The following is a 25571-nucleotide window of genomic DNA, read 5'->3' on the forward strand; positions in this document are numbered from 1 at the left end:
TGCCATCCCAACGTGTCCTGACTGGCCTGCCGCACTCTCCAGCCCCTGTGGGATGAGACTGCAACCCTGCCCTAAGGGTTAGTTGCCCCTGCTCTGTGCTATCCCTCTATCCTGGGTAGTCCCTCTGTCTTTTAAAGGCCTCCTACCCTGTACCTGTTTCTCTACTCGGTAAAAACCACAGGCAGTTAGGTCAACCCGTTAGGACCAAATCCCAGCTCTTATTCCTTAGGTCTTAGCAAGCCATTTAGCCTCTGAGCCCCACCTGGGAAGTGGGTGCTATAAGAGACTATGCCTTGTGTGGGGTTGTCTATGGACTAAGTGCAAAGAAAGTTCCGAGCGCTGTGCCCAGCACAAAGCAAGCGTTCGATCTGTGTGCACTCTCAGAGTGTCACTGTGCACAAGCATAGCTCAGGATGAGGCCACAGTAGCAATGCTTTCGATGCTATTAAATGAAGAAAGCAGTGGAGAGGGAGAACGGATGAAGTTGCAAAATAGAGGTTGCGGAAGGCTCAGGCTGATGAGCAGAGGAAGGAAAGGTCTCCTCTCCAAAGTAAGGGCAGGATGCCCTGCGCGAGTCGGCGAACGCCAGCCACCAGGGTCTTCGGACGTTACCTTGGCGCCACCCTCTGGGTGATATGTGCATCACACCTACCCCTCCATTCACAGGCAGGAGAGGACCCTAGAGTAGGTTGATCCTCTTCACTGATTTGTAGAATTGGCAAGACCCTTGGAATTACTAGGGCTCCGGCCCTTCATCACACATCCAGGGGAGGGGAGAGCTTAGAACCAGAGAGGTCACAAGTTCCTAGCTGAGCTCCACTTAGAACACGGAACTTGCTACATCTGCTGTAAAGAGCAGTCCCGTCCCTTTGTCGGCGACCCTAAGACACACAGCAGACCCCCTTGCCCTGGGAGATCCATTCCAAGACCCCCATTGGATGCCTAAAACTACAGGTAGTACCAAACCCTATATATACTATGGTTTATTTTCTTATATATAGTCATACAGATGGCAAAGTTTAATTTATAAATTAGGCAAAGAGGTTAACAATAATAAAATAGAATAATTATAGCAATCTACTGTAACAAAAGTTATGTGAATGTGGTCTCTTTCTCTCTCTTTATCTATCTATCTGATAACCGATCTGATAATGGAGACAGCTACTAAGTATATAACTGGTGGGGAGCGTATTCAGTGTCAATATGTTGGACAGAGAGATGACTCGTGCCCCAGGCAAGATAAAGTGGACAGTACAAGATTTCATCATGAAATGCAGAACAGCATGCAATTGAAAGCTTAAAATTGTTTATTTCTGGAATTTTCCATTTAAAATTTTCGGACCACAGGTGACCACAGGTAACTGAAACCACGGAAAGCGAAACCGCAAATAAGAGGGACTATACAGTACAAAAGTGTACTTTCTAATGCATGAGCTCTGCTGGCTCTTAGGGGGGACTTCTCCCAGGAGCAGACTCTGTGACAAGGAAAGTAGCTGATTCAGGAGTTGAACTCCGAAAGCTCCGTGGGAGTGGGGAAGTGAGACAGGGAAGGGACTGAATTGGCCGATGCAGAGGGCTTGACCGGTCTAGGGAACCCACCAGATATCATAGACCCCGCTTCAGATCTGTCCCTCCCAAGGGCAAGGAGTCATTTACCCTCCAGCCTTCAGTCCCAGCTGGTGGAGAGCACTTCGGGTGATTAACTCCCCCAGGGATGCCCTACCTGCCCCCACACCTGCACCAAGCAGGTTATCAAGACCAGGGAAAGCCCCGAGGCAAACGATCCAAGCGCTTGCAATAGGAAACCAACTGCTTATTTAGGAATCTGCATGTCAAGGACGATACTTCTCAAAGTGTGGTCCCTGGACCAGCAGCAGCAATGTCACCTGAGAAACTGGTTATAAATGCAAAATTTTTTAGCTCTATCCCAGACCCAATCAGAAATGCTGGCAGCAGGGCCCAGCAATTTTTTTTTTTTTCGATGATTCTGGTACATGCCATGCAAGACTGAGAACCTCTGACCCAGGAGAAGACCAAGGAGGCACCAGCAGCAGCTGCTACAGGCACTGTCTCCATTTGCCAGATAAGGACAGTGAGAGGCTAAAAGATGACAAGTGACCCACAGATGAGAGGTGGCGGAGGTGGTGGGTCTTTTGTCCCCTTCCACCATGCTGCCATGCGCAGAAGTGAGGACCTCTAGCATTTGGATGCCAAGTAGAGGATAAGGATGAGGTCCCCAAACTTCCCTCCCCCCACTCGACCCCACCACCACTTGATTCCACTTCCTCAACCGAACGTCTCCACCTGGTGCATCCAAATGGTTCTTGAAGCTCTTCTGGGAAGCCTGCCAAGCCAGGTGCCTCTCTCCTCCCAACTGCCCTCACAGCCTCCATCAGGGACAAGCCCTCTTTACCCCCTCCCTCCAGGCAACAGGATACATTGGGGAAATCCAAATGAGGAAAGCACCTTTTTTTGGGGGGTGGGGGAGTGAGATCCCTGGGTTAAACCAGCCTGGCCTCATCCACACCACGAATTTTCATCTTCGTGCCAGACCTTTGTATGACTCTTCCTTCTCCTTCTTGCCCTACAACCCTCCCCACCCCTCCCCTCCCCTCCTCTCCTCTCCCCTCTGCTCCTACTCCATCTGCTACTGCTCCTGGCTAGGCTCCCCCTCAGTTGGCACAGCAAGAAAAGAGAACAGGATGGTTATTTATATCCTAAGACACTGCTTGGAGGGGAATAGCATCTGACCGAGAAGCGGCAGCTCCCGTAGCAGTTGGGAGGTCAGAAGGCGGTGGGAGGCCCAAGGTCTCCCCAGGAAGGAGCTACAGATTTGGGTTCCAGAGATCAGGCAGGTCTGGGAGAAGCAGCGCAAGACCAGGAGTGGGAAGCTCTGAGCGGTACCACTACAAACTGCTGTGCAACCATAGGCAAGTCACTTCACCTCTCTGGGTCTGTTTCCACCTGTGTTTAAGAGGGAGGGATGTGGGTCCTGCCTGCCCCCAAGGCTGTTTCTGTGAACATGAATGAAATGGAGAGAACCCTTTGCAAACATGGTGCCAATGTCAGCACACGTGGAGGGGTACAGCAGCCTGGGGGCATTCTTATTTATCCTCTGAAAGTGCCCTAATTCTGTGAGCCTGACAGCAAATTAGGCAGCTCCTGTCACCCAGCATGTCCACCCCCATTTTTCTTTTTATATGTTTGATGACTTTTTAATTACATAGGCAGAATGTGAATTCACTCTCCTTTTAGGAGAAAAAAAAATGCCTTATGGGAAAGTCAAATCTTCTCTTACCAACCCCCCTTCAGAACCTTCTTCCTCAACCCTGACATTACAAGTCTTCGAGCTGTGCATTTTCTGTCTCCTTCTAGAACCTTTGTTATACCTACATATACACGTATATTGTGTTTATACACATACCCACAGGTAATAGATCATTTTGTTTGGGGGAATGTGCTTTAAAAAAATTTTTTTTTTCCATTCCCATCATTCTGCAACCTGCTTTTTTTTTTTTCCATCACAGTGTTGTTGAGATCCTGTTGCATAAATATATTATAATTTTATTTAGCCAGTCCCCTGTTGATGGACATTAAGTGGCTTCCAGTTGTTCACTGTCACAAACAACACGGCAGTGATGTTCATGTAGATGCCCCCTTGGGCTCATACAACCCACCATGATGCATCTCTGGCCACTGAACTGCTGGGTTGGAGGCTTTGATGGTATTACCATATGCCTCCCTCCAAAGTTTTGCCTCCATCTTTAAAAGCAAGCTTGGGAGATCGAATGGGCTCCAGGCTGAGTGGGAGTTTCCCGAGGTGAACTGTTTCTGAGCCGCAGGGTGCAGGCACAGGGGGCTGTGCCCGGCACCAGTGCCCCCCTCTCGTGTCGCAGCTGCAGCTCCGGGCTCCCCGGCCATGCGCACTTTGTCCACGCTGCCACGCTCCTGAGCACACACAGCTCACTGTCTCTCCTGCACCGAGATGCGGCTCTCTTTGCCATCCTCCTGCGTGACCGGCTGGCACCCAACTAAGGTTTCCTGCACCGGAGCCATAGAGCGGGGGCCAGGAGGGTCCTCCTCAGTCTCCACAGGATCTTGCCCTTTTTTCTGAACGTAGAAGACCTGGGGGACCAAGGGGTGAAGTTACCCTTAGAAACACCTCTAAAGAACCCTTCCCTCGAAGGGGATCCTCCCCAAGCCCCCTCCCTTTTCCCATATCCAGCGGATTCCATGGGTGCCTCCTGCCCCCTGCTGGCCACACTGCCGGTGCCGAGAAGCTTCCAGTGGGTTCAGACGGCTATCCCTCCAGTCTGGCCCATGGGCCCTGAACCAAGGCCCCAAAGTGGTTCCCCATATATTGAATGGCAGAAAAGGACAGCAAATGACACCATTGATTTTGACAATGGTGCTGGGGCAGCTCTGTGGGGAGATGAGCTTTGAGAATGACAAAGGTTGGCACTGAGGGGGTGGGGAGACACTGGGGCATAAGGATGGGGACAGAAGTGGGGTAGCCAGCCCTCCTACCACCCCACTGGCCCGGGGGGCAGACCCTAAATCAGTTTTACTGCCATATAGGTAACAATGAGTCAATCTTCTTTCCAGTTTGCCAAAACTCAGAGCCGGTTCCCAGGGGTGACCTACCTTATCGCCTGCCTTCTTGGCCATTTTTCCTTGGGAGAAAAAATATTCGTGAGGCCAGATCAGGAAACAGGTAGCCAGTTCTACTTTACCTCCTCCCCCTCCCTGCCTCCTGCATCACCTCCCCACCTGTGGACTCACTGGTACAGGCAAACACCAACATAACAATAAACAGGACCGCCGTAACGATGGGGATCACCACCAGGGCTCTCATCCGATTCCGGACCCCACCTGGAGAAAGCGAGGCTTCAGCGATGGCTCCCACCCCACGCCTGCAGCTGCTGCGCCTTGGCAGACTCTAAAATCCTTCCTACCTGAGCTCAACCACAACAGAGCTCTCAAACAGGAAGCCTTGGTAAAATGTGGCCAGCAGATGTCTTTAGTATGACCAGCGTATTTTTCAATTTTTTTAAAACATTTTAATTTGGGGAGATTGCATATTTAAAATCTAGGTCTCTGGTCTCTTAGAAATTTGGAAGACCCAGACCCAGCGGGCCAGCAGTCCCAGCTGGCACTCACCAGCCAGGACTGGGTGGTGGTAGCTGTCTCTACCACTCACCGCACTCCCCACCCCTCCCTACTCTCTGCCCAATGGCCGAGGTCCAGCATCGTTTATGTCTGCACTGTTGCCTTTGTTATAGAAGAATGGAGGGGAAATTAAAGAATTTCTTGTATCTAAGTCTCCATTCCAAACTGGGAAAATGAAAGAAAGACCAAGGGGCAGGGCAAAGACTAGGGGAAGGCATACCCCTCCGGACAAAATTTAAGGGGCACCAAAGAACACAGCAATCAAGATAAGTAGTATTTTAATGTCATGTTTTGAAAAATCAAATCATCAAACTATGACCTGCAGGCTGGCTGCCTGCTTTTTCAATAAAGTTGTATTGGAACCAGAGCCAGGATTAGGCTGAGGCAAGTCAGGCAGGGTCGTGCAAGTGCAGGGTTGGATCGTGTCCTTAGTGAAAATTTGAGCCTGGCCTGTGGTGGTGCAGTGGATAAAGCATCGACCTGAAGCGTTGAGGTGGCTGGTTCGAAACCCCAGGCTTGCCCCATCAAGGTCAAGGCACATACCAAACACAACTACTTACTACAATTTGATATTTCTGCCCTCCCCCCCGCCATTTCTCTCCCTCTCAAATCAATAAAAAAAAATTACATTTTGTTCATTTGGAATTTATATTTTGGGTTAATTTTGATTCTTTTTAAAATACTGCATAAATAAAAAGTGTTATTTATCCTGATGACTGCATTTTTCTGGCGCCCTTTTAAATCCCATGCCTAAGGCAAGGGCCTCACTCACTTCACTGCAGTCCCAACCCTGCCAGTAGGAAAAGGAACAGTAAGAAAAAGCAAACAGAGTGCATTTTTCTTACCTCTGACCTTTTCGCTCATTAACATGACCTCCCTAGCCCCTGTGGTTATTTGAGCCTGTGACCTGTGTGGTAGGCCCACCTCCTCATTCTGAAATCAAAACTGAGGCCCTGCAAGGAAACTGCCGCACCGTGCTGCTACTTGAAGTGCAGGGTGGCAGCAGAGCTTTGAGGGAGCACGTCCAAAGTGCAAGAACCCACGCCAGGCACTCATCCCGGCCTCCTGAGGGAGCTGCTGTTCTCAGCCCGTTTTACAGATGAAGAAACTGAGGCTCGAGGGGGCAAACGACTTGCCCAAGCTGCACAGGTAAGTGGCAAATCTGAGATGCCACAACTCCAAACTGCCTTCTTTTTATACTTCACCTCCTACCCATTGTTTCTGTGTGCCTCAGTCTCCCCCTTTAGTTCCCTGCCTTCCTGGCCTGCCGCCAAAGCCCATGCTCCAGGACTCACCACAGAGAACATCAGTCTTGTTAGTCCCTGCCCGCTGCTCCGCCAGGCCTTGGATCTCACAGCTGTGTGCACACACACACACACACACAGAGTGAGAAAGAGAGAAACAGACATTAAGTGTCCCCAACCATGAGATTTCCAACCCCAGAGGGAGACCATCAACAACCAACAAGTCTAGGTTCACTGAGCACATATTATCTGCACCCTCCGGTGCTGGTTATGATGCAAACGCTGCTTCTATGGAACTCATGAGTGCAGAGAAAAGATTATTACGCATCTTGAAGGGGTGATAATAGAAGAGTCTCTAATGAATGCCAAGCACTGTGAAGTAGGCTAAAGTGAAGTGGGAACTGCTCAAAGAAGAGATGAAATCCCCAGTGGCTGAAATGGAGAGATGATCCCTTCCATTTAACACGGGGTTTCTCAACCTCGGCCCCACTGACACGGGGAGGTCACATAACTCTCTGTAGTGGGGGCTGTCCTGTGCACCGTAGGATGTTTAGCAGCATCTCTGGTTTTTACCTACTAGATTTAAGTGGTAGCTCCCCTTCCCAGTCTCATCTCCAGATATTGTCGAATGTCCCCTGAAGGACAAAATTGCTCAGTTGAGAATGTCTGGTTTAAGGGTCGTCCAGAAAGACTTCCCTGGGGAAGTTACATCTGAGCAGGCCCTAAAGGATGTAAAATTTAGAGCAATGGTACATTCCCTCTAAGCAGGACAACATGATACAGAGGTTAGGTGGCTGACGTGCCAGATGGTGTTGGAGAACCAGTGAAGATTGCGTCTTTAGAACCAGATCACTGGTAATCAGCCAGGAAGGTTTGGACCGGATTCAGCTGATGAGTCACAGCAGCATCCAATCACATGGCTTAAATAGTGAGAGGACTCAGAGAGCTCACAGGAGAAATTACAGAAAAGCAGCCAGCCAGGAGGCCATTGCAGGAGTCTAGATATGAGAAAAAGACCCAGTGCCAGGAGGAATGGTGGAGAATGGTCAGAAAAGGACATTATAAAGGCTGACGAGCTCATAAAACACTTCTACATGTCTTTTCCTCAAGCCTCATGAAACAAAGGTCATTCCCATTTTCCAAATGAGGACGCTGAGGCTCAGACAGATGAGGGTCACACACTTGCATAAGGCTCACCCTTTCGAAGCTGCAATGAAGTTGAAACCTAGTGCTCTAATTCTACTGCCCCTATGTGCCACCAGTCATTTTTACCAGTAAAAATTGAGTACCTACTATGTTCTAGGCACTGTCCTGGGCATAAGGGATGGATCAGTGGAAGGAAAAAAAAGCCAGGTCTCTACATTTAAGAAGTTTGCAATCTATTGGAGAAAGGTGGACAGTAAACAAATAACCAAGTGTATATGAGATGCTAGTTTGTGTGGACAATACACGTGTTTGCACGTGTGCGCGTACGTGTTTGTAGATTTCTCTATGGAAAGACATCCATGGGACAGTGGCTGCCTCCAGGGAGAAATGGGTGGCTGAGGGACAAGGGGGAAGGGAGACATTACTACAGGCCCTTCTGTGCCTTCTGTCTCATGTACCTGTTTTACCCATTTTGTAAATTAAATGTAACAAGTCAGTGGGGTGTGTGTTAGAGGGTATTCCAGGCAGAAGAATGATGCAGGAGGGCAGGTACCAGGATGGAGACAGAGGTCAGGAACTGGAGCTGGAAGGTCAGAGGTCAGGCAAGAGTTCTAGTTTTGTTCTAAAGGCCCAGAGAGCTGTGAAACATTTTAAACACGAAGTGCCGTGGTCCAAAGTGAACTGCAGAAGACTCACGTTGGCGAGCAAATGGAGAACCAGATGAAGAGGAGAGAATAGAGGAGGGGAGGTCAGTGAGGAGGGTCAGGCGTCATCCAGACCACGGTGACGAGGTCCAAGTTAAAGGCAGCACTGAGATAGTCAGAAGGAGTCCCAAAACGTCTAGAAGGCAAGATGGACAGGAGCTGGTGACTGATTTGGGGTTGTGGGGGGCGGGGGGGGGGGTGGAGAACCGTAGAACAAGCGCCCAGAGGCATGGTGATGGCTTTCATAGAGGGTGAGGGGAGAATGAAGGTGAGCCCGTTTGGTGCCTGTGGGTCACCTGTATGGAGGTGTACCCCTTGGCAGTTAGACATGACAGTCTGGGACCCAGGAGACAAATCTGGATGAGATGTTGATTGGGAATCACCTGAGACAAATGGTAGCTAAAGCCACAAATATGGACGAGATGGTCCGGGGAGGCTGTTGAGGTGATTGAAGAATACAGCAGAACAAAGGCCTAAAAAATCAGCTAAGGAGGAGGAAGGGGGAGCAGGGAAAGGTATGAGGAAAGCAGGAGAGGTGTCACAAGGTACCTAAGAACAGAGTTTCACTGTGACGGAGAGATAGATCAACACTATCTGTTATTACCAAGAGAAAGCAGAACAGAAAATGTGGGAACGTGCCCACTTGGTTGCTTGCCCATGAGGTCACTCTAGATGTTTGACCAGCGTGTGAGTGTGTGTGGGGCCGGGGGGCGGGGCTGAAGGGCAGGTGGCCGGATAGAATGGAAGCAGATCCCACGTCCCTCCTGGGACAGGAAGAACAAGGGATGAGTTCTTCTACCTTGTCCAAGGATGACACTTTTCAAGAGCAGATGACACGTTGGAGAAGAAGCCGACCGGGCAGGGTTCGCAGATGGTATCCGAAACCTCTGTAGCTGGGAGGGAGAAGGAGGCGTTCAGCATCACAGTGGACCACCTGTCTGGCTCTCAAAAGAACTGAGAAGCAGGACAGGAAGATCTTCCAGCTTTAAGCATACTTCCCCCAGCATATGGCCTCCCCCAACTGCTGCAGCCCCTAGGAAGGCTTCTCCCACTGCCCCCACCTCCAAGTTAGATGCCATGGCAGGAGGCAGAATGAAAAAGGTTCATTTTCTGCTCCCTGTAGAGGACATACTGATGCGGGCTGCAGTCTCCATTCCCTCCACCCCCGGGGCCGCGTGCCTATTGTCCAGCCCCTCACCTCTGTCCCTTGGCCCCTCTCTCCTGCTTCTAGAGCTGATTCTCAGACAGGCCACTTACCCCTCTGCTGGACCCCGAAGCCAGGGGGACAAGAGCTGTGTGGACTGCAGCTTTCACACGGGTTGCTGGCACAGTGCTGGCCTTCATCACATATGCAAGTCCTGTCTGTTTTCGAAGTGCCCTCCCTCTTGACCTGGAGTCGTAGGTCTGTGCAGAGATGGGCAGGACGGATGGGAACCCTTTGCTGGCTACTCTTGGGGCCCCTCTCCTCATACCTCCTGCTCTTTTTTTTTTTCTTAGACCCTCTTCCAAGTAGGAATAGCAATTAATTATTTAACAACCAGTACAATAAAACGAACAAACAAAAAACAGTACAACCTAGACTCCAACCAATCAAAACAGACCAGGGCTATTAAAAAAAAAAAAAAAAAGAAAAGAAGAAGGCCCTGGCCGGTTGGCTCAGCGGTAGAGCGTCGGCCTGGCGTGCGGGGGACCTGGGTTCGATTCCCGGCCAGGGCACACAGGAGAAGCGCCCATTTGCTTCTCCACCACCCCCTCCTTCCTCCCTCTCTCTCTCTTCCCCTCCCGCAGCCAAGGCTCCATTGGAGCAAAGATGGCCCGGGCGCTGGGGATGGCTCCTTGGCCTCTGCCCCAGGCGCTAGAGTGGCTCTGGTCGCGACAGAGCGACGCCCCCTGGTGGGCAGAGCGTAGCCCCTGGTGGGCGTGCCGGGTGGATCCCGGTTGGGCACATGCGGGAGTCTGTCTGACTGTCTCTCCCCGTTTCCAGCTTCAGAAAAAAGAGAGAGAAAAAAAAAAAGAAGGTTGCATTATGGAGAATGAGCTGGACTGTGAGCGCAGCTCCCGAGCACCCCTCCCCCAGCAGCCACGCACTGGGGTCGCAGTATCTGTGCTGATGACAGTGTGTCTCTCTGTTCCAGGTCTCCAGGAATTCGCCTTCACTGCAAGGGGAGCAGTCCGTTTCAGTAAACTCCGTGCATTCATTCACCAGTTTCTCTCCTGGAAGGTATCAAGAAATGAGGCTGCTCCAACCAATTCAATGAGTTAGACACCTACCAAAAACTGATCAGGCTGGGCTTTAGGGCAGAGGGTTCAAAGGTGACAGCATCAGACCCTTCCAGCCTTCACAGTTGGGGTGGTGGGGGAAGACATGGAAGATATAGGAACCCTAGTCCTGGGTAGGCAGAGAAAGACCCAGAACATTCTGACAGCAGTGCAGGGATGGGAAATCCCAGGGGGCATTTAAGACTCGAGTTCACAGATGACACTTTGGGGCCCTGCATCTGCCAGCAAACCAAGAGGGGTCCCACTCTGGGGCTAGAAGGTTGGCATCTCACCTGGCGGGCACATATTACAGCACTGGCCTTTTGTTAGGTATTGGTTTTCTCTGCACACATTGGGTGTTTCTGGGTGGACCTAAAAACAAAATTGGGCAATTTGAAGGGATCTTGAGATCTCTGCCGTAGTCTCCTTGGCAGGAAGGTGAAAACCAGACAGGACAGAGGTTAGAACATGGAAGTCCAAAGCAGAAAAATGGAGCCTATCTGTTATTTAGTGTATCTGGGGGTTTTTTTTTTGTTGTTTTGTTTGTTTGTTTGTTTGTTTTTGTATTTTTCTGAAGCTGGAAACGGGGAGAGACAGTCAGACAGACTCCCGCATGCGCCCGACCGGGATCCACCCGGCACGCCCACCAGGGGCGACGCTCTGCCCACCAGGGGGCAATGCTCTGCCCCTCCGGGGCGTTGCTCTGCCCCTCCGGGGCGTTGCTCTGCCGTGACCAGAGCCACTCTAGCGCCTGGGGCAGAGGCCAAGGAGCCATCCCCAGCGCCCGGGCCATCTTTGCTCCAATGGAGCCTTGGCTGCAGGAGGGGAAGAGAGAGACAGAGAGGAAGGAGGGGGTGGGGGTGGAGAAGCAAATGGGCGCTTCTCCTGTGTGCCCTGGCCTGGAATCGAACCCGGGTCCCCCGCACGCCAGGCCGACGCTCTACCGCTGAGCCAACCGGCCAGGGCAGTGTATCTGTTTTTAACTAAACTGCCAGCTGATTGTAAAAACACTCAGAGAATCATTCCGGTATTTAACAAAGCAATTGTGCTGGAATCTCAGAATAGCCTCTAAACTAAACAGATCTTCCTTTTGGCTGGACTCCTGTGTCTTTCCTCTTCACAAAAGCACGTGAGGACCTCAGTGCCTCCCCTGGAGGCCTAACAATGGCTGACTGCAGCTGGTCCTAGTCCTGGTTGGGGCTATATTTAGCACCTGGCCTCTTCCTTCTATTCTTCTGCTGCCCACCCCTGCCCCTCTCCAAGCCTCATCATATTTTCTCCCTCCGATCCCTTTCTCACAAAATGCCAAGAACTTTGTGAAGCTGGGAAGATGAAGTCTAACTCTTTCACTTTATAAATGGTGAGACTAAGGACCGGGGAGGCTGTCACTTGCCCAGGGTTTCACAGTGATAGACTCTGAGTGAGAATTCAGGTCTCAATACTCTTTCCCTCTCTCCATCAGCTTGGTCTTCACCCACATTTGTACTACCTCTCGGTACCAACCATGCTATTAATTACTTCTCATTAAATTAAATACATTTCTTTTCAATGGAAACCTTATATCATTGCCATGAGAGGAGAATCAGTCTCACTTGTCATAAATAAAAGGTAAGCCTAAAAATAAATTTGGCAGAAACAAAACAATGTTATGAAATCCCAGCTGGTTGCTATGCTTGCCAATAGTCCCCCACCCTAGGCCTGCTCTTAATTTTTGTTTTAAAAGGAGGATTAGCAAGAGCTTGAGAGGTATTAACTATATTCTATCTCCAGAGACTTCCTCCTTAAAAAAAAAAAAATCAGAAGGATTTTAAACAGAACCGTAAAGTGAATCTCTGTTGTTTAGTTGTGGGTGGGTGGGCCCCTTACAATCATCCTACACTTTGGGAACAGCCAGTGAAAAGAGCACAGGCAGCTTTGAGAGACAAACAGATTTAGGCTCCAACCTTAACTTTGTAACACTTACTAGTCATTTTGCTTCTCCTAAGCTCAGTTTCCACGCCTCTAAAATGGGAGTAATAATATTTGCCCTACAGATTAGGTTGTGAGGATGAGAAAGAATACATGTATGTGGCCTGGCACTGTGTCTAGAGCAGGGGTCCCCAAACTACGGCCCATGGTCTGCATGCAGCACCCTGAGGCCATTTATCCGGCCCCCACCGCACTTCCAGAAGAGGCACCTCTTTCATTGGTGGTCAGCCACAAAGCTCGGCGTCGCTCACATACAGTACTACTTCCAGTGACACTGGAAGCGCATGGCCAGCAGTGACAAATATGGAACTGGACACTGACCATCTCATTAGCCAAAAGCAGGCCCATAGTTCCTATTGAATACTGGTCAGATTGTTGATTTAAATTTACTTGTTCTTATTTTAAATATTGTATTTGTTCCCATTTTATTTTTTTACTTTAAAATAAGATATGTGCAGTGTGCTTAGGGATTTGTTCATAGTTTTTTTATAGTCCAGCCCTCCAACGGTCTGAGGGACAGTGAACTGGCCCCCTGTGTAAAAAGTTTGGGGACCCCTGGTCTAGAGCATAGTAGGTGCTCATTAAACGGCAGTTTTAATTATCATACATATGTGAGTATCTGCTTGGATACCTAGCACTCTGGCTAACTGGCCGGCTGTCCAGGAGCCAGCTTAATTGGTGGCTCTCACTCAGACATTACTTACAGAAATGCATCTTATCCAAATGGGGAAGGAAGTAAAAAAAGCTGCTGCCCCTACCATTGCATCACAACATTCATCCTGTGAATTTCTCCCTGCAACACTGGGGACCTTCCCACCACACTCCCAGAGCAATGAAAATCTTTTATGCTATTTTCAAACACGGGAGAAATACAGCTCCTTCTCTGCACGTGTGCCAACCCCCAGTTCCCACTCCTTAGCTTCAGTCCTTCTGATACAAAAGAGTTCAGGACCAAGGCTTGGAGACTCTCACCGTCTGAGAGGCAGGCTCAGGAACCAGGCAGATGAAGATTTACATCCAGGTTCCACCTACCTATGAGAATTTTGGCAAGACATTTCCTCTCTCTGAGCCCCAGTTCGCTCCTCTGTATAATGGGAAGTTAACAGAAATCAGATGGAGAACACATGAAAAGAATTTTCCTCGGAATCTGACACACAGGAAGCTCTCAATAAATAGCAGCTGCTATTATTGTTGTCACAACCCAGTCTCTACCTAGAGCCAAAATTGTGAGTACGCTCTTGAGAAGTCCAAACAACCCTTCACCCTCCTTCCCCTGGCTCTTCCTCCACTGCTGCCTATAAGAACGCTCCTATTTCCAGCTCCACCCTCCTTCTGCCTCCTCTCTCCCTAAGAGCTTGTGCTTAGAGTGAAAATGAAAGTCCTGGGACCAAAGCTTCCCCACTGACTCTTCCCTTGCTATCCACTCCATGGGTCATTCCTGCTCAGGTTTCATGTGCCAGGAACTACAGTCCTTGAAATCAGGGAGAGGCGAGAGGGTTTGGGATGAGAAGGTAAAGGTACTTGGGGGGTTCCCAGCCTCCAAAATGAGGAACTACAAAAATACATTTAAACAAAAAGTGAGACAAGTGTGGGCTTCTGAAAATCCCGGAGATACGCTTGATGGGGCATATCTGAGCTCTTCTGGTATCCGGTGAAACATTTTCTTAAGTCTCATGAACTGTTCATCTCCCCAGGAGGTCCCATCATCTTAAATTCAGGCTACAGAGACATAGCCTTGAGTATTCCTCCTCGTTTGGATCACCCCCTGTGATGCCCTGTAAGAAGGCAGCCCCAACTGGCAAGGAGATGATAACCACGCTCAGAGGCTGGCATCTGTCCACACATGAAAAGGGACAGGAAACCAGCCAGACCCGACGCTTCCCTTGGCCTGTCTCCCTTCTCACTTCTGTGTGGCCAGCCTCGGAAGCAAACCCAGACGCCAGACTTCTGAGCAGATGAAGGCTTGGGGGTCCCCAAAGTCTAACCCCCTCCACGCTGTCTAGACACGTTTCCTGCAGTGCCCCCCGACTTCGCACCCTCTGTGGGCTACCTGGAACCCCAACCTGGGAGGAGAGAGAGGCAGCCCACCTCATTCAGCTAGGACCCCGGGGTACCTTACCTGGCTTCCATCCACCCTCCCTTCTTTCCCCAACAAAATCAGGTAGGAAGGTCCCTTCCCCGAAGTATTGCTTCTCTTCCCAGTCCCCTATCTGAAATCCCAAACTCCCCCGTAGGGTCGCAGCGAAAACTTAACTCACGATGGTCAACAAACAGCCCAAAAGGAGACAGCGCAGAGGCAGACGAACCATGGCGAGGTAAAAAGCAGGCGGCGGAAGGAGCGGTCGGGCTGGGGTCTCTAGTAACACCCCGGCCCGAACCCGTGGCCTCGCCCATAAAGGGGGCGTGGCCTCAGGGGGCCAATAGCGGCCAGGCTCGCTAGGGAAGGCGGAGTTCCGGCGAAGCGCTGCTCTGGGATTTCCCCATAGGACAGTCCCTGCAGTCTAATTCCCCTGGGAGTTTAGGGGTTCGCTGGGAAAGCAGGGTGGAGGGTCCCAGTGAGAGCTCTTCCTCCTTAGCTTCTGGGACTACAAAGGCCCAGCTGCACAGAGGAAGGAGCCAGCTGGCTTCCCAAGGGGCGAAGGAAGGGAAGAGAGATCCCCACTGGTGCTGAAAAGACACCACAGGGACTCCCACGGTTCTCCCCTGCCACCTCCGGAAATCCCAGCAGAACCGAAAGCGTCCCCATCGCAGGTAGAGAGGCCGGAGGAAGTCCCCCCATCCCAGAAAACGGGAAGACCTCAGCTGGGGTGTGGGGAGGCGGGCTGGGGAGGCGTTTCAAGGAAAAGAGTTTCCCAACTTACAGTTCCGCTCTCTTTCAAAGGAAATTCCCTCGTGTGTGCCCAGCGTCCCAGACTCCTCATCCCCTCATCCATCCATCCATCCATCCATCCATGCATGTCCCCCACCAGATTCTATTCCATCCAGTTTCCATCTGTCTCTAAGCACCTAGACAGCCTTTCGTGAGATCATAGGACCCCTTCAGAATCTTAGGAGACTCGGACCCTCTTGTTCTACAGAAATTCATACACCCTGTGCCTACATTTCCCCAGTTCTGACCCTCCAGGCCATTCTTGAACCAGTGTTAGCACTCTGCTCTGCAGTGCGCAGCAAACACTTGGGTTCCTGGGTTCCAGTCTAGGCTCTGCTTCTGATGGATGGAGTTCCCCTGGATGCAATCCCCCCCCCCGCCCGCCCCCGCCAATGAAAATTGAACTAGACAGTGGTTGGGGTGATGACCTTCCAAACTCTAGATTTCTGGGCCAGGCCAAAAGGCTAGGGTGTGCAGAGCTGGGAGGGTGGGAGAGGAGGGGTCTGCTAACCCCATCCTCCTGGATTCTGATGCAAAGGGCCCTCCAGATTCTACCTCTGGAATCCACCCCCCCCCTCCTTTTCCATCATCTCTGCCACTACCCTAATTCAGAGGCCCATCATCTTTCACCTGGGATGTCCCCAAAGCCACCCTCATTCAAAAAATATTGTTGAGGCCTGACCTGTGGTGGCGCAGTGGCTAAAGCACCAACCTGGCATGCTGAGGTTGCCGATTCAAGGCCTGGGCTTGCCTGGTCAAGACACATATGGGAGTTGAAGCTTCCTGCTCCTCCCCCTCTCTTCTCTCTCTCTCTCTCTCTCTCTCTCTCCTCTCCAAAATAAATAAATATTTTATAATCTTTAAAATTATATATATATATATATATATATATATATATATAGTTGAGCTCCTACTATGTGCCAGGCAACTCTAATAATCTCTCTCTCTCTCTCTCTCTCTCTCATTTATACTGCAGTTCCCTTTATTAACATCAGATCTAATCTAACTGGGACACGCCACTTTTTAAAAACTTCAATGGGCTCCCCTATACCCTCAGGATAGTCCAAACTTTTCCTTGCAGAGCAAGCCTTTCTCCACTAAGCCCCAACCTCCCACTCACTCCCTGCCCTGTTCTCCCATGCATACTGGCTTCAGCCATGCTCACCTCCCAATGTTCCAAACACACAATTGTGTTTCCTTACTGTTTTTCTTATTGTGTCTTACTGTTTTCTTCCTCCCCTTCTCCTTCCTGGAACCAATTTAAATTTTACCTGCTCTTAAATCTCCTCTTAACTCCCTGAGACACAGGTAGATACTCTGCCCACCTTTCCCCCTCCCCCGGGTTCTCACAGCTTTAGCGTACTGAGCTATAACTTCATCTGCCTGGCCACATTTGACTGTGAGGTCCTTGAGGACAGGACTGAACCCATCTCAGTCCTGGGCATATAGTAAAATACCAATTCACAGTTGCTGAATGAATGAGTGAGTAACTTATTCTAATCACAGCCTCCATCAAGAAGGAAGTGGAGCCTGACCTGTGGTGGCGCAGTGGATAAAGAGTCGACCTGGAAATGCTGAGGTCGCCGTTTCGAAACCCTGGTCAAGGCACATATGGGAGTTGATGCTTCCAGCTCCTCCCCCCTTCTCTCTCTCTGTCTCTCCTCTCTCTCTCTTTCTCTGTCTCTCCCTCTCTAAAAATATGAATAAATAAAAAAAATTAAAAAAAAAAAAGAAGGAAGTGGAGGCAGGAGCTGCAGAGCAGACAGGTGCAACACAGACCTCAAGCTGGAGGTCAGATGCCAACAATGGAGCCATACCTGAAATCAGCATCCAGGGGACTTCAGGAAAGCCACCCAAACTGGCCCAAGATGAAGAGATCATTAAAATATTCTTTTCCTTTTGGCCCTGGCCGGTTGGCTCAGTGGTAGAGCATCGGCCTGGCGTGCGGAAGTCCCAGGTTCGATTCCCGGCCAGAGCACACAGGAGAGGCGCCCATCTGCTTCTCCACCCTTCCTCCTCTCCTTCCTCTCTGTCTCTCTCTTCCCCTCCCACAGCAAAGGCTCCATTGGAGCAAAGTTGGCCTGGGCACTGGGGATGGCTCCATGGCCTCTGCCCCAGGCGCTAGAGTGGTTCTGGTCGCAACAGAGCGACACCCCGGATGGGCAGAGCATTGCCCTCTGGTGGGCGTACCAGGTGGATCCCGGTCTGTCTGCCTGCCTCCCAGTTTCCAGCTTCAGAAAAAAATAAAAAATAAAAAATATATATATTCTTTCCCTTTTTAAGCCACTTTGAAAAAACAAGCACAGTTCTAATCCCTTGGCCGGGGGGGGGGGGGGGGGGGAGTAACAAGGCGTTACTATAATAACTTCAGCCATTACTTATTCTTTATTTACTTGATTTCAAAATTGGGCCTTTCACAAAACTGCCTTGGGAAGCAAGTACACAGAATTAAAACATTAATTATATTATATAAAACATATCAGAGCAGCAATTAAAGCAGCTTAAATTAATGTGTGAAAGAATAAATAGTAGCCTTCGGGTTGCCCCATGGGGCGAAGACCAGATAGGATGAAAGGGAGATATTTTGGTATACACATATCTCGAGGAAACACGTGCTAGCAGGCACAGACCCAGAGGAGGCAGACAATCTTCTTGGACTAGGAAGAGTCTGTTGGAGGAGGAAAGAGAAGAGATGATTTATGGGGGAGGGGAGCAATATTTCAGAGTCCCAGCAAAGAGGAGAACTATGAAAAGGTTCAGTGATGGGAGTAGGACAAAGGGCAAGAGGAGAGTGGGGTCCCAGGGCTTTGGAATCACAGAGAAAATGGCCTTTGTGAGGGAGTTGGGAGTCATGGGGCCTGGTGAATGGGTGAGAAGTGTGCCAGATGGTTCTAATATGCAAACCCCACTGTGTTTTTCCTAGGTTTGAAACAACTTCCCAGAGCCCTCGCTCCTTCAGTTCACAGGGCCCAAGGCCATGGACTTCCTGGTATGCATGTCTAACTGTACCTCCTACCTTCAGCTTGCTGCTCCAGACTGTGCCGTCACCTCTGCCTGGAAAACTCTTCTCCACCCCCCGCTTTTATTGGACCAACTCCTTCTCATCCTTCAAGGCTCAGTTCAGGTGCCCCTCCTGCGGAAAGCCCTCTCCAACAGCCAATGCAGTTTGCACACCTGCCTCCCTGTGCCCTCTCATAACCCTGTGGCTGCTCACCTATGCCACACTCCCGCCCTACTACACTGTATTTCAATTATTCTGTTTACTCATGAAACCAGTGTACTGAGGCAACTCAACTCGGTGGGGCATAATAATGAAGCTTTTGCCACCTAATCTTGGCCCTCAGCCCTGCTGTGTTGAATCTCCCTTTTCCATCCCTTAATAACATCTTGGGCAGATTGCATTACTTTTGGATCACTTTCTGTCGTTAAAGCTCCATCTTTGAAAGCTTTATTCTCAAACTCAATTTAAATCTCATTTTATCTTCTCCCTTACTCATCCAGGGACTGACTTGAGCCAGGTCCCAGCCTGCTTGGATAAAGGGGGAGGGGGACATGGCCAGATTGGGAGACACGCCCCAGCATCCTCCCCCTTATTCATATTGAGAGGATGGAGTGAGAATAACCCTCTGCAATAGCTCTCTCCCTCTTGGTCAACACTGTTCCCCCAGCCATGCCTGAGTGGCAAGTGTCCACACGTGGTTTCCCATGCAGCATGTGAGTAAGTTTCTTGGGGGCTTCCCCACTGCATATTTCTCTGACGGGGGGCATCCAGCTCAGACTTGAGCTCTCCTTCCTTGCCCCACCACTAAGGCTCTTGCCACTGGGGAGACCTTCTTTCTCAGCAGTCAGACTGCTTGGTGGGATATCAGAAAGCCTGGCTAACTACTGCACGGTCCACTTGACCCAGAGAACTCACGCATCCTGGCCAGCTGCCCCACAGTGACCCTTCTCTCTACCTCTTTTCTTCCCTGCTCAGGTAAGCACAGGGGGACATCAGCAAGTCCATTACCAAGTAGACCCCCAATAGCGAACAGCATCCTCTCTTACAGTCACCCCCTCAGTCTCCGTGAGAGACCCAATTAAAGTGAGGAGAATTGTCTTCCAACATAACATAATCCTCAATAAGACCAGAGAACCCTTCCCTCTCCAGGATTATTAAATGGGTAAGGAAAAAGAAAGTGATATTTTGGCTAAGGGGTAGAGGACCAATTCTGCCCCCTTTAGCAAACCTTGGCGGGAAAGTCTCCCATTTACAATACAGGGTACGTAGGACCAGTTGGCTTTGACCATGGGCCATAGTGCAAACTCCTAAGTAATGGGGAACTTCACTCAATAACCTTTGGACTGGGCCATCCCTCATACCTACCTTAATCTCTGGAAAGGAGGATCTTTGTAGCCTGATGCCCACAAAGGGCCAAGGAACATACTGGATGCTGAACAACTCTTTGTTGAGTGATGGTGGAACTATATGAGACCAGAGAGATCCATAAAAATCTACCTGCTCATTCGCAGTCTCCACCAGGTAACCAGGCTCTCTAGCTGGGATTTCTGGACCCAACTGTGGACAAAAACTTTCCCTTCAGCTCAGCAGAGTTGGGTTGGAATTTATCAGAAGGAACTAAGAAATTAAGGAAATAACCCAACCAGAAATTAAGGAAACCAAAAAGGCAGCAAAACAGATAGAAAAAAATAAGACAAATAAACAAATGTGTCAGATCTAACAAAATATAGATCCTTATCCTGGTCATGACCTAATCATGAGTTGGTTGACCCTGATTCTAGAGAAGGAGACCTTGGACCTGGTCCTCAGTTTTGGGGGGCTCTGATGTCTAGAATAAGAGATGGCTTTGGTGGGAAGAGGGTGATCCAAATTCTTTGCCATGGCCTTAAGATCCTTCATGATCCCTGGTTTCTACTGACCTCTCCTTCCACTCACCCACTTGCTTGATACACTCTAACCATCTGGCCTCTTGGTTCCCGCCTCAGAGCCTTTGTCTGTGCTGCTCCCTCTGTCTACAATGCCTCTTTTCCCACTCTTTCTCCACTGACTCCCTCACCATTCAGATCTCCCGGCAAGTGGCACCTCCTCAAAGAGGCCCTCCTGGACCACCGTATCTAACATGAGTTCCTCCACTACCAACCCACTTACCCCACTGCTGTCCTCTCTCATAGTTCCTGTTCTAGTCAAAGTTGTCATCGCAAGCAAGAAAAGACAGAGCTGCTGAATTTAAATACATAGACGAGAACATCATTCGAAAGGATCAGGAGGTTCATAGAACTGAAAGGAAGGCGGAAGAATCAAGCTCAGGCCGGAACCACAGGATGTGGGACATAGACAAGACCTTGCTACTGAACAAGTCTTACGAACCAACTCTGTGCTAGCCAACCTCCAAGAGGGCCCCCAGTGAGCCCACCTCCTGATCTTTGCAGCCTTGTGTGGTCCCCCTCTGTCACACCAGGGTTGGTCTGTGCGAACTATGGCAACCCAGAGGCGTGATAATATGTCACTTCCAAGATTAGGTTATAAACTACTGAGGCTTCATTCTTTTTTTTGTTTGTTTGTTTGTTTTTGTTTGTTTGTTTTTTTAAATGGTGCCCTGACTGGAGATCAAACCTGTAACTTTGGTGTATGGGGATAATACTCCAACCAACTGCACTACTTGACCAGGACTAGAACGCCTTTTTTTTTTTTTTTTTTTTTTTTTCCTGAAGCTGGAAACGGGGAGGCAGTCAGACAGACTCCCGCATGCGCCCGACCGGGATCCACCCGGCACGCCCACCAGGGGGCAATGCTCTGCCCATCCCGGGCGTCGCTCTGTCACGTCCAGAGCCACTCTAGCGCCTGGGCAGAGGCCAAGGAGCCATCCCCAGCGCCCGGGCCATCTTTTGCTCCAATGGAGCCTTGGCTGCGGGAGGGGAAGAGAGAGACAGAGAGGAAGGAGAGGGGGAGGGGTGAAGAGGCAGATGGGCGCCTCTCCTTTGTGCCCTGGCCGGGAATCGAACCCGGGACTTCCGCACGCCAGGCCGACACTCTACCACTGAGCCAACCGGCCAGGGCCTGAGGCTTCATTCTTATGTGCTCTGTCACATATTCTCTCTCTCCCCTTCCGTCCTCCCTCTTCTTTCTTCCTCCTTCTCTCTCTCTCCCCCCACCATCCTGCCCATAAGGCCCTCTGGAGAAGCCAGTTGCCATGTTATATGGACATTCAGTCTTCAGAGAAGCCCACACTGTGAGCTTCTAGGCATTAGGAGTGGATCCTCCAGCTCCAGTGAAGCCTCAGATGACCACAGCCTGTGCTGCCGCTGCCACTTTGACTGCAGTCCTGTGACAGACCCCTAATCAAAACCCCATAACTGAGCTGCTCCTGGATTCCCGACCCATAGGAACTGGGAAGTAACAGATGCTGTTATTTCAAGTCACTCAGTTTGGGGCTAATTTCTCACATAGAAATACATAACTAATGCAATCTCTCACTGACCTGGAACTTTAGCGTCATTCCCTCAAGGTTCAAAGTCTTGGGAAGGAACATCAGAGTAACCACACTTGGCTTACACCCTATATTCTGGCTGCCAGGAGGTGGGAAGAACTATCGACCCTCTTAGCCTCTTTGGTGAGTCTGTACTCCCCCACCCCCAAGTAAGGGGCATGATCAGTTGCTAAGCAGCCAAAACAATTCATTTGCACTGCTATATTCCTTCAGAACACTTACCACAAGGTGCAATTATCTATATAGGGTAGTACTTTTCTCCATCCTCCTCCTAAGTTTGGCCATACACCAGACTACAGAACTAAAGGAAGGAGATATTCTCCCAGCCCAATAATATAGGGGAAATAACTTCAAAAGTAAAGTCTGATTGCTTTAAAAATGCCAAACCCTGAGGAAAGACTTATGAGAAGATAAGAAGTTAACTTCTCAGTGAATTAATGGAAAAATACATATATATGTATGAAGTTTGTGAATCGCAATCAAGAGATAGAATTCTGCATTTTTTCATACAGTCAAAGCATAGTGAATAAACCTTTCCTGCTCAAGGTGTATGAAACAAAAGTTTTATTACACACCAAAAAAATTGTCCATGGTCCCATCCCCAAATTAAATCGATGTTTTCTTTTGTGCATGTCACTTTTTTGTCCTTGTCCATATATACCTTCAGATTTTTCTTCTCATGGAAATAGATATATTTCCTGTTTTACATTCTAACATTACACTATAGGCATTATTGCCACTTTTGTAAATACCTTTTTTTTTCTTTATCTTTCTACCTCCCTCCCCATAACAGCCTGACAGGTAGGTATCCATGTACCTATTTCATTGTTCATTTCATAAGAAAATGAATCTCTATAATTTCTTTGTAATCACTTTTCTCACTTAATTATGATATATATTGTGGAAATCATTCCAGGTCAGTAGACACAGATCTGACACATTATTTTTTAATAACTGTGTAATATTTCACCATATGAATTTGTCACAATTGATTCAACCATTCTTCTGTTGCTCTATACTCTGCCTGCATCCAAGTTTTAACCACTACGAAGCATGCTGTAATAACACATATCCTTAGGCATTTGCGCTTCTATTTCTGTAGAGTAGATTTCTAGAAGTGGAATTTGTGGATATGTATATATATTGTAAAGGCAATGTACATGTAAATGTAATGGATATTTTCAAAATAGTTTCCAAAAGAGAAACTTGGGAAATACTCGTATATAAAAGGACCTTTAGTTTGCATTCTCTCCATCACTAGATGCTATCATTCATGTTAATATTTGACAATTTGGCCTGACCTGTGGTGGCGCAGTGGATAAAGCGTCGACCTGGAAATGCTGAGGTCGCCGGTTCAAAACCCTGGGCTTGCCTGGTCAAGGCACATATGGGAGTTGATGCTTCCAGCTCCTCCCCCCTTTTCTCTCTCTGTCTCTCTCTCCTCTCTCTCCCTCTCTGTCTCTCTCCTCTCTAAAAATAAATAAATAAAGTAAAAAAAATCTTTAAAAAAATATTTGACAATTTGATGAAGAGACATAACTTATTTTTGCTTTAATTTACATTTTCCCTATTAGTGAAAAATTGAATATTCTATCAAATGCTTAACCATTTGGATTTCCTCTTCCATGGGATAACTTTGTCTATTTTGTACTGAATTATCTTTTTCTTATCAATTTAATTTATTCATATACTCATTCAGCAAGCACTCACTGAGCACTTACTATGTGGTGGCATTATACCATTGACTAGACAAGGTCCTAGTCTTAATGAAGAGCTCTTTGTATGACGATGATATTAACCTTTATTTTGTCATTCATATTGAAAATCAGCTCAGATGTCTAATTGTATCTCCAGTTTCTCCTGTCCACATTTTCTGGCAGACTGTTAATAATTATGGTCTCGGATTTTATGATGTAAAAAGACCTAATACTAGCCTGACCAGGCGGTGGTGCAGTGGATAGAGCGTCGGACTGGGATGCAGAAGACCCAGGTTCGAGACCCCCAGGTCACCAGCTTGAGCGCAGGCTCATCTGGTTTGAGCAAAAGCTCACCAGCTTGGACCCAAGGTCACTGGCTCGAGCAAGGGGTTACTCGGTCTGCTGAACGCCCACCCACGATCAAGGCACATATGAGAAAGCAATCAATGGACAATTAAGATGTCACAACGAAAAACTGATGATTGATGCTTCTCATCTCTCTCTGTTTCTGTCTGTCTGTCCCTATCTATCCTTCTCTCTGACTCTCTCTCTGTCTCTGTAAAAAAAATTGAAAAAAATTGAAAAAAAAAAAAAGACCTAATACTAAGTGCCACTAGCCATTAGTTTGTTAGTGTAGAAAGAGAACTTAGTCCAATCTCCTATGTAGCCCCTTGTTGGGACCCACTCTCATACCTTTTGTAATTTACTATTCCTGTCCCTATTCCAAGTGACTTTATATTGGGAGAGGGAGCTTTAATGGACACAAGAGCATGTTTAACTCTGAGGGGGGCAGAAGTGCCAGAGTTAATGCCCATGGGATCAGCATTCTACCAATGACTGACAAGAAATTGTTAAAAACAACAACAACAAAAAACCAGTTCACTTATCCCTTAAATGGACTAACCTGGAGGTGTCTGTTCTACATCATCTCTCTCGTCAAGGTTAAATCCTGGTTGCCCACCATGTAACCTGCTCGTTAACCTGTAATGACTTCTTTCCCCTCCTTGTTTCACTTCCCCACTCCCTTTTAGTTGCTTGCTGGGATCACCTCTGAAATAAACTAGTTGCACTCAAATCCTGTCTCAGTTTCTGTTTCTTGGAGACTCCAACTAAGACACCTTAATTTACAAATGAGGAACTAACAACAGGAGGCAGTGTAGCTCAGTGGGTAGGAGGGTGGCCTCTGCAGTTAGAGGTCTGGATCTAAAATTCAGTTCTGCTCCTGTATAGCCTTGAGCACATATGTTCTTAATCTCTGGTTCCTCCTCTGTAACATGGGCCTAATAACTCACATGGTTATTATTATAGGGATTAAGTTAATTATGCAATCCACTAAAAAGTGATATCATTTATTAATATTAGAAAACTAGGGAGAGTTGCGATGTCAGAGAAGAAGCAGCCAGTAGACCTGGGGTTCTTGGAAGAGGACGACGAGTTCGAGGAGTTCCCTGCAGAAGACTGGACTGGTTTAGATGAAGATGAAGATGCACATGTCTGGGAGGATAATTGGGATGATGACAATGTAGAGGATGACTTCTCCAATCAGTTACGAGCTGAACTAGAGAAACATGGTTATAAAATGGAGAGCTCATAGCATCCCGAAGAAGTGTTGAAGTAACCTAAACTTGAACTGCTTGCTAAATTCTAGGACAGAGAATCCAGGATGGGGCACTTAAAAAAAATGTTTATTCCATTATCCGCTTGACTTTATTTTTGCTTTTGTAACACACAAAAAATAAATGTTTTGATCTAAAAAAAGAAAAATAAAGAAAACTAGGTCCCAGAGAGCACAAGTAGCTCATGTAAGGTCATACGGGAACCTGGGACACCATTTCAGAAGACTCTTTTCTGTCTTCCCATGGGCCGAGAATATTACAGTCATAGGGTTCCACTTGTCCTAGACTTTGAATACTCTTGGACTTATAGGTGGAATTAGATGGTTATCAGTGCTGTCCAATAGAACTTTCTATGATGACAACCATCCAATATGATAGCCACTAACTACATGTGCCCATTACACACTTGAA

At 48.5% G+C, this 25571-nt stretch overlaps 1 protein-coding gene and 1 pseudogene across 2 annotated transcripts; one reads left to right on the top strand and one right to left on the bottom strand.

The window, feature by feature from the left end:
• Positions 1–3549: 3549 nt before the first annotated feature.
• Positions 3550–14867, bottom strand: CD40 (CD40 molecule). 2 transcript variants are annotated; one of them, XM_066385947.1, is made up of 9 exons: positions 14749–14867; positions 10816–10894; positions 10352–10477; positions 9521–9667; positions 9063–9156; positions 6465–6526; positions 4783–4872; positions 4645–4673; positions 3550–4125 (listed from the first exon to the last, which is right to left on the bottom strand). In XM_066385947.1, the coding sequence occupies exons 1-9, from the start codon at positions 14797–14799 to the stop codon at positions 3964–3966; spliced, it is 840 nt and encodes a 279-aa protein (XP_066242044.1). In that variant the 5' UTR covers positions 14800–14867; the 3' UTR covers positions 3550–3963. The 2 variants fall into 2 exon arrangements, with proteins under 2 accessions (XP_066242044.1, XP_066242043.1); XM_066385946.1 differs by having other exon boundaries at positions 4771–4872.
• A 10053-nt stretch (positions 14868–24920) lies between these two features.
• LOC136406121 (26S proteasome complex subunit SEM1 pseudogene) lies at positions 24921–25292 on the top strand (annotated as a pseudogene).
• The last annotated feature ends 279 nt before the right edge of the window (positions 25293–25571 follow it).

The sequence above is a fragment of the Saccopteryx leptura genome, chromosome 5, assembly GCF_036850995.1.
Source record: "Saccopteryx leptura isolate mSacLep1 chromosome 5, mSacLep1_pri_phased_curated, whole genome shotgun sequence".
In the NCBI taxonomy this organism is placed as follows: Eukaryota; Metazoa; Chordata; class Mammalia; order Chiroptera; family Emballonuridae; genus Saccopteryx; species Saccopteryx leptura.

What these genes read in the sequence shown, in the direction of transcription:
- CD40 (XM_066385946.1), bottom strand. Translation starts at nt 14,799, where the DNA reads ATGGTTCGTCTGCCTCTGCGCTGTCTCCTTTTGGGCTGTTTGTTGACC. An exon ending in CTTCGGGGTCCAGCAGAGGG is followed by an intron (nt 9,157 to 9,520) that starts GTAAGTGGCCTG and finishes TCTCCCTCCCAG; the next exon opens with CTACAGAGGTTTCGGATACC. An exon ending in AAGTGTCATCCTTGGACAAG is followed by an intron (nt 6,527 to 9,062) that starts GTAGAAGAACTC and finishes GTGTGCACACAG; the next exon opens with CTGTGAGATCCAAGGCCTGG.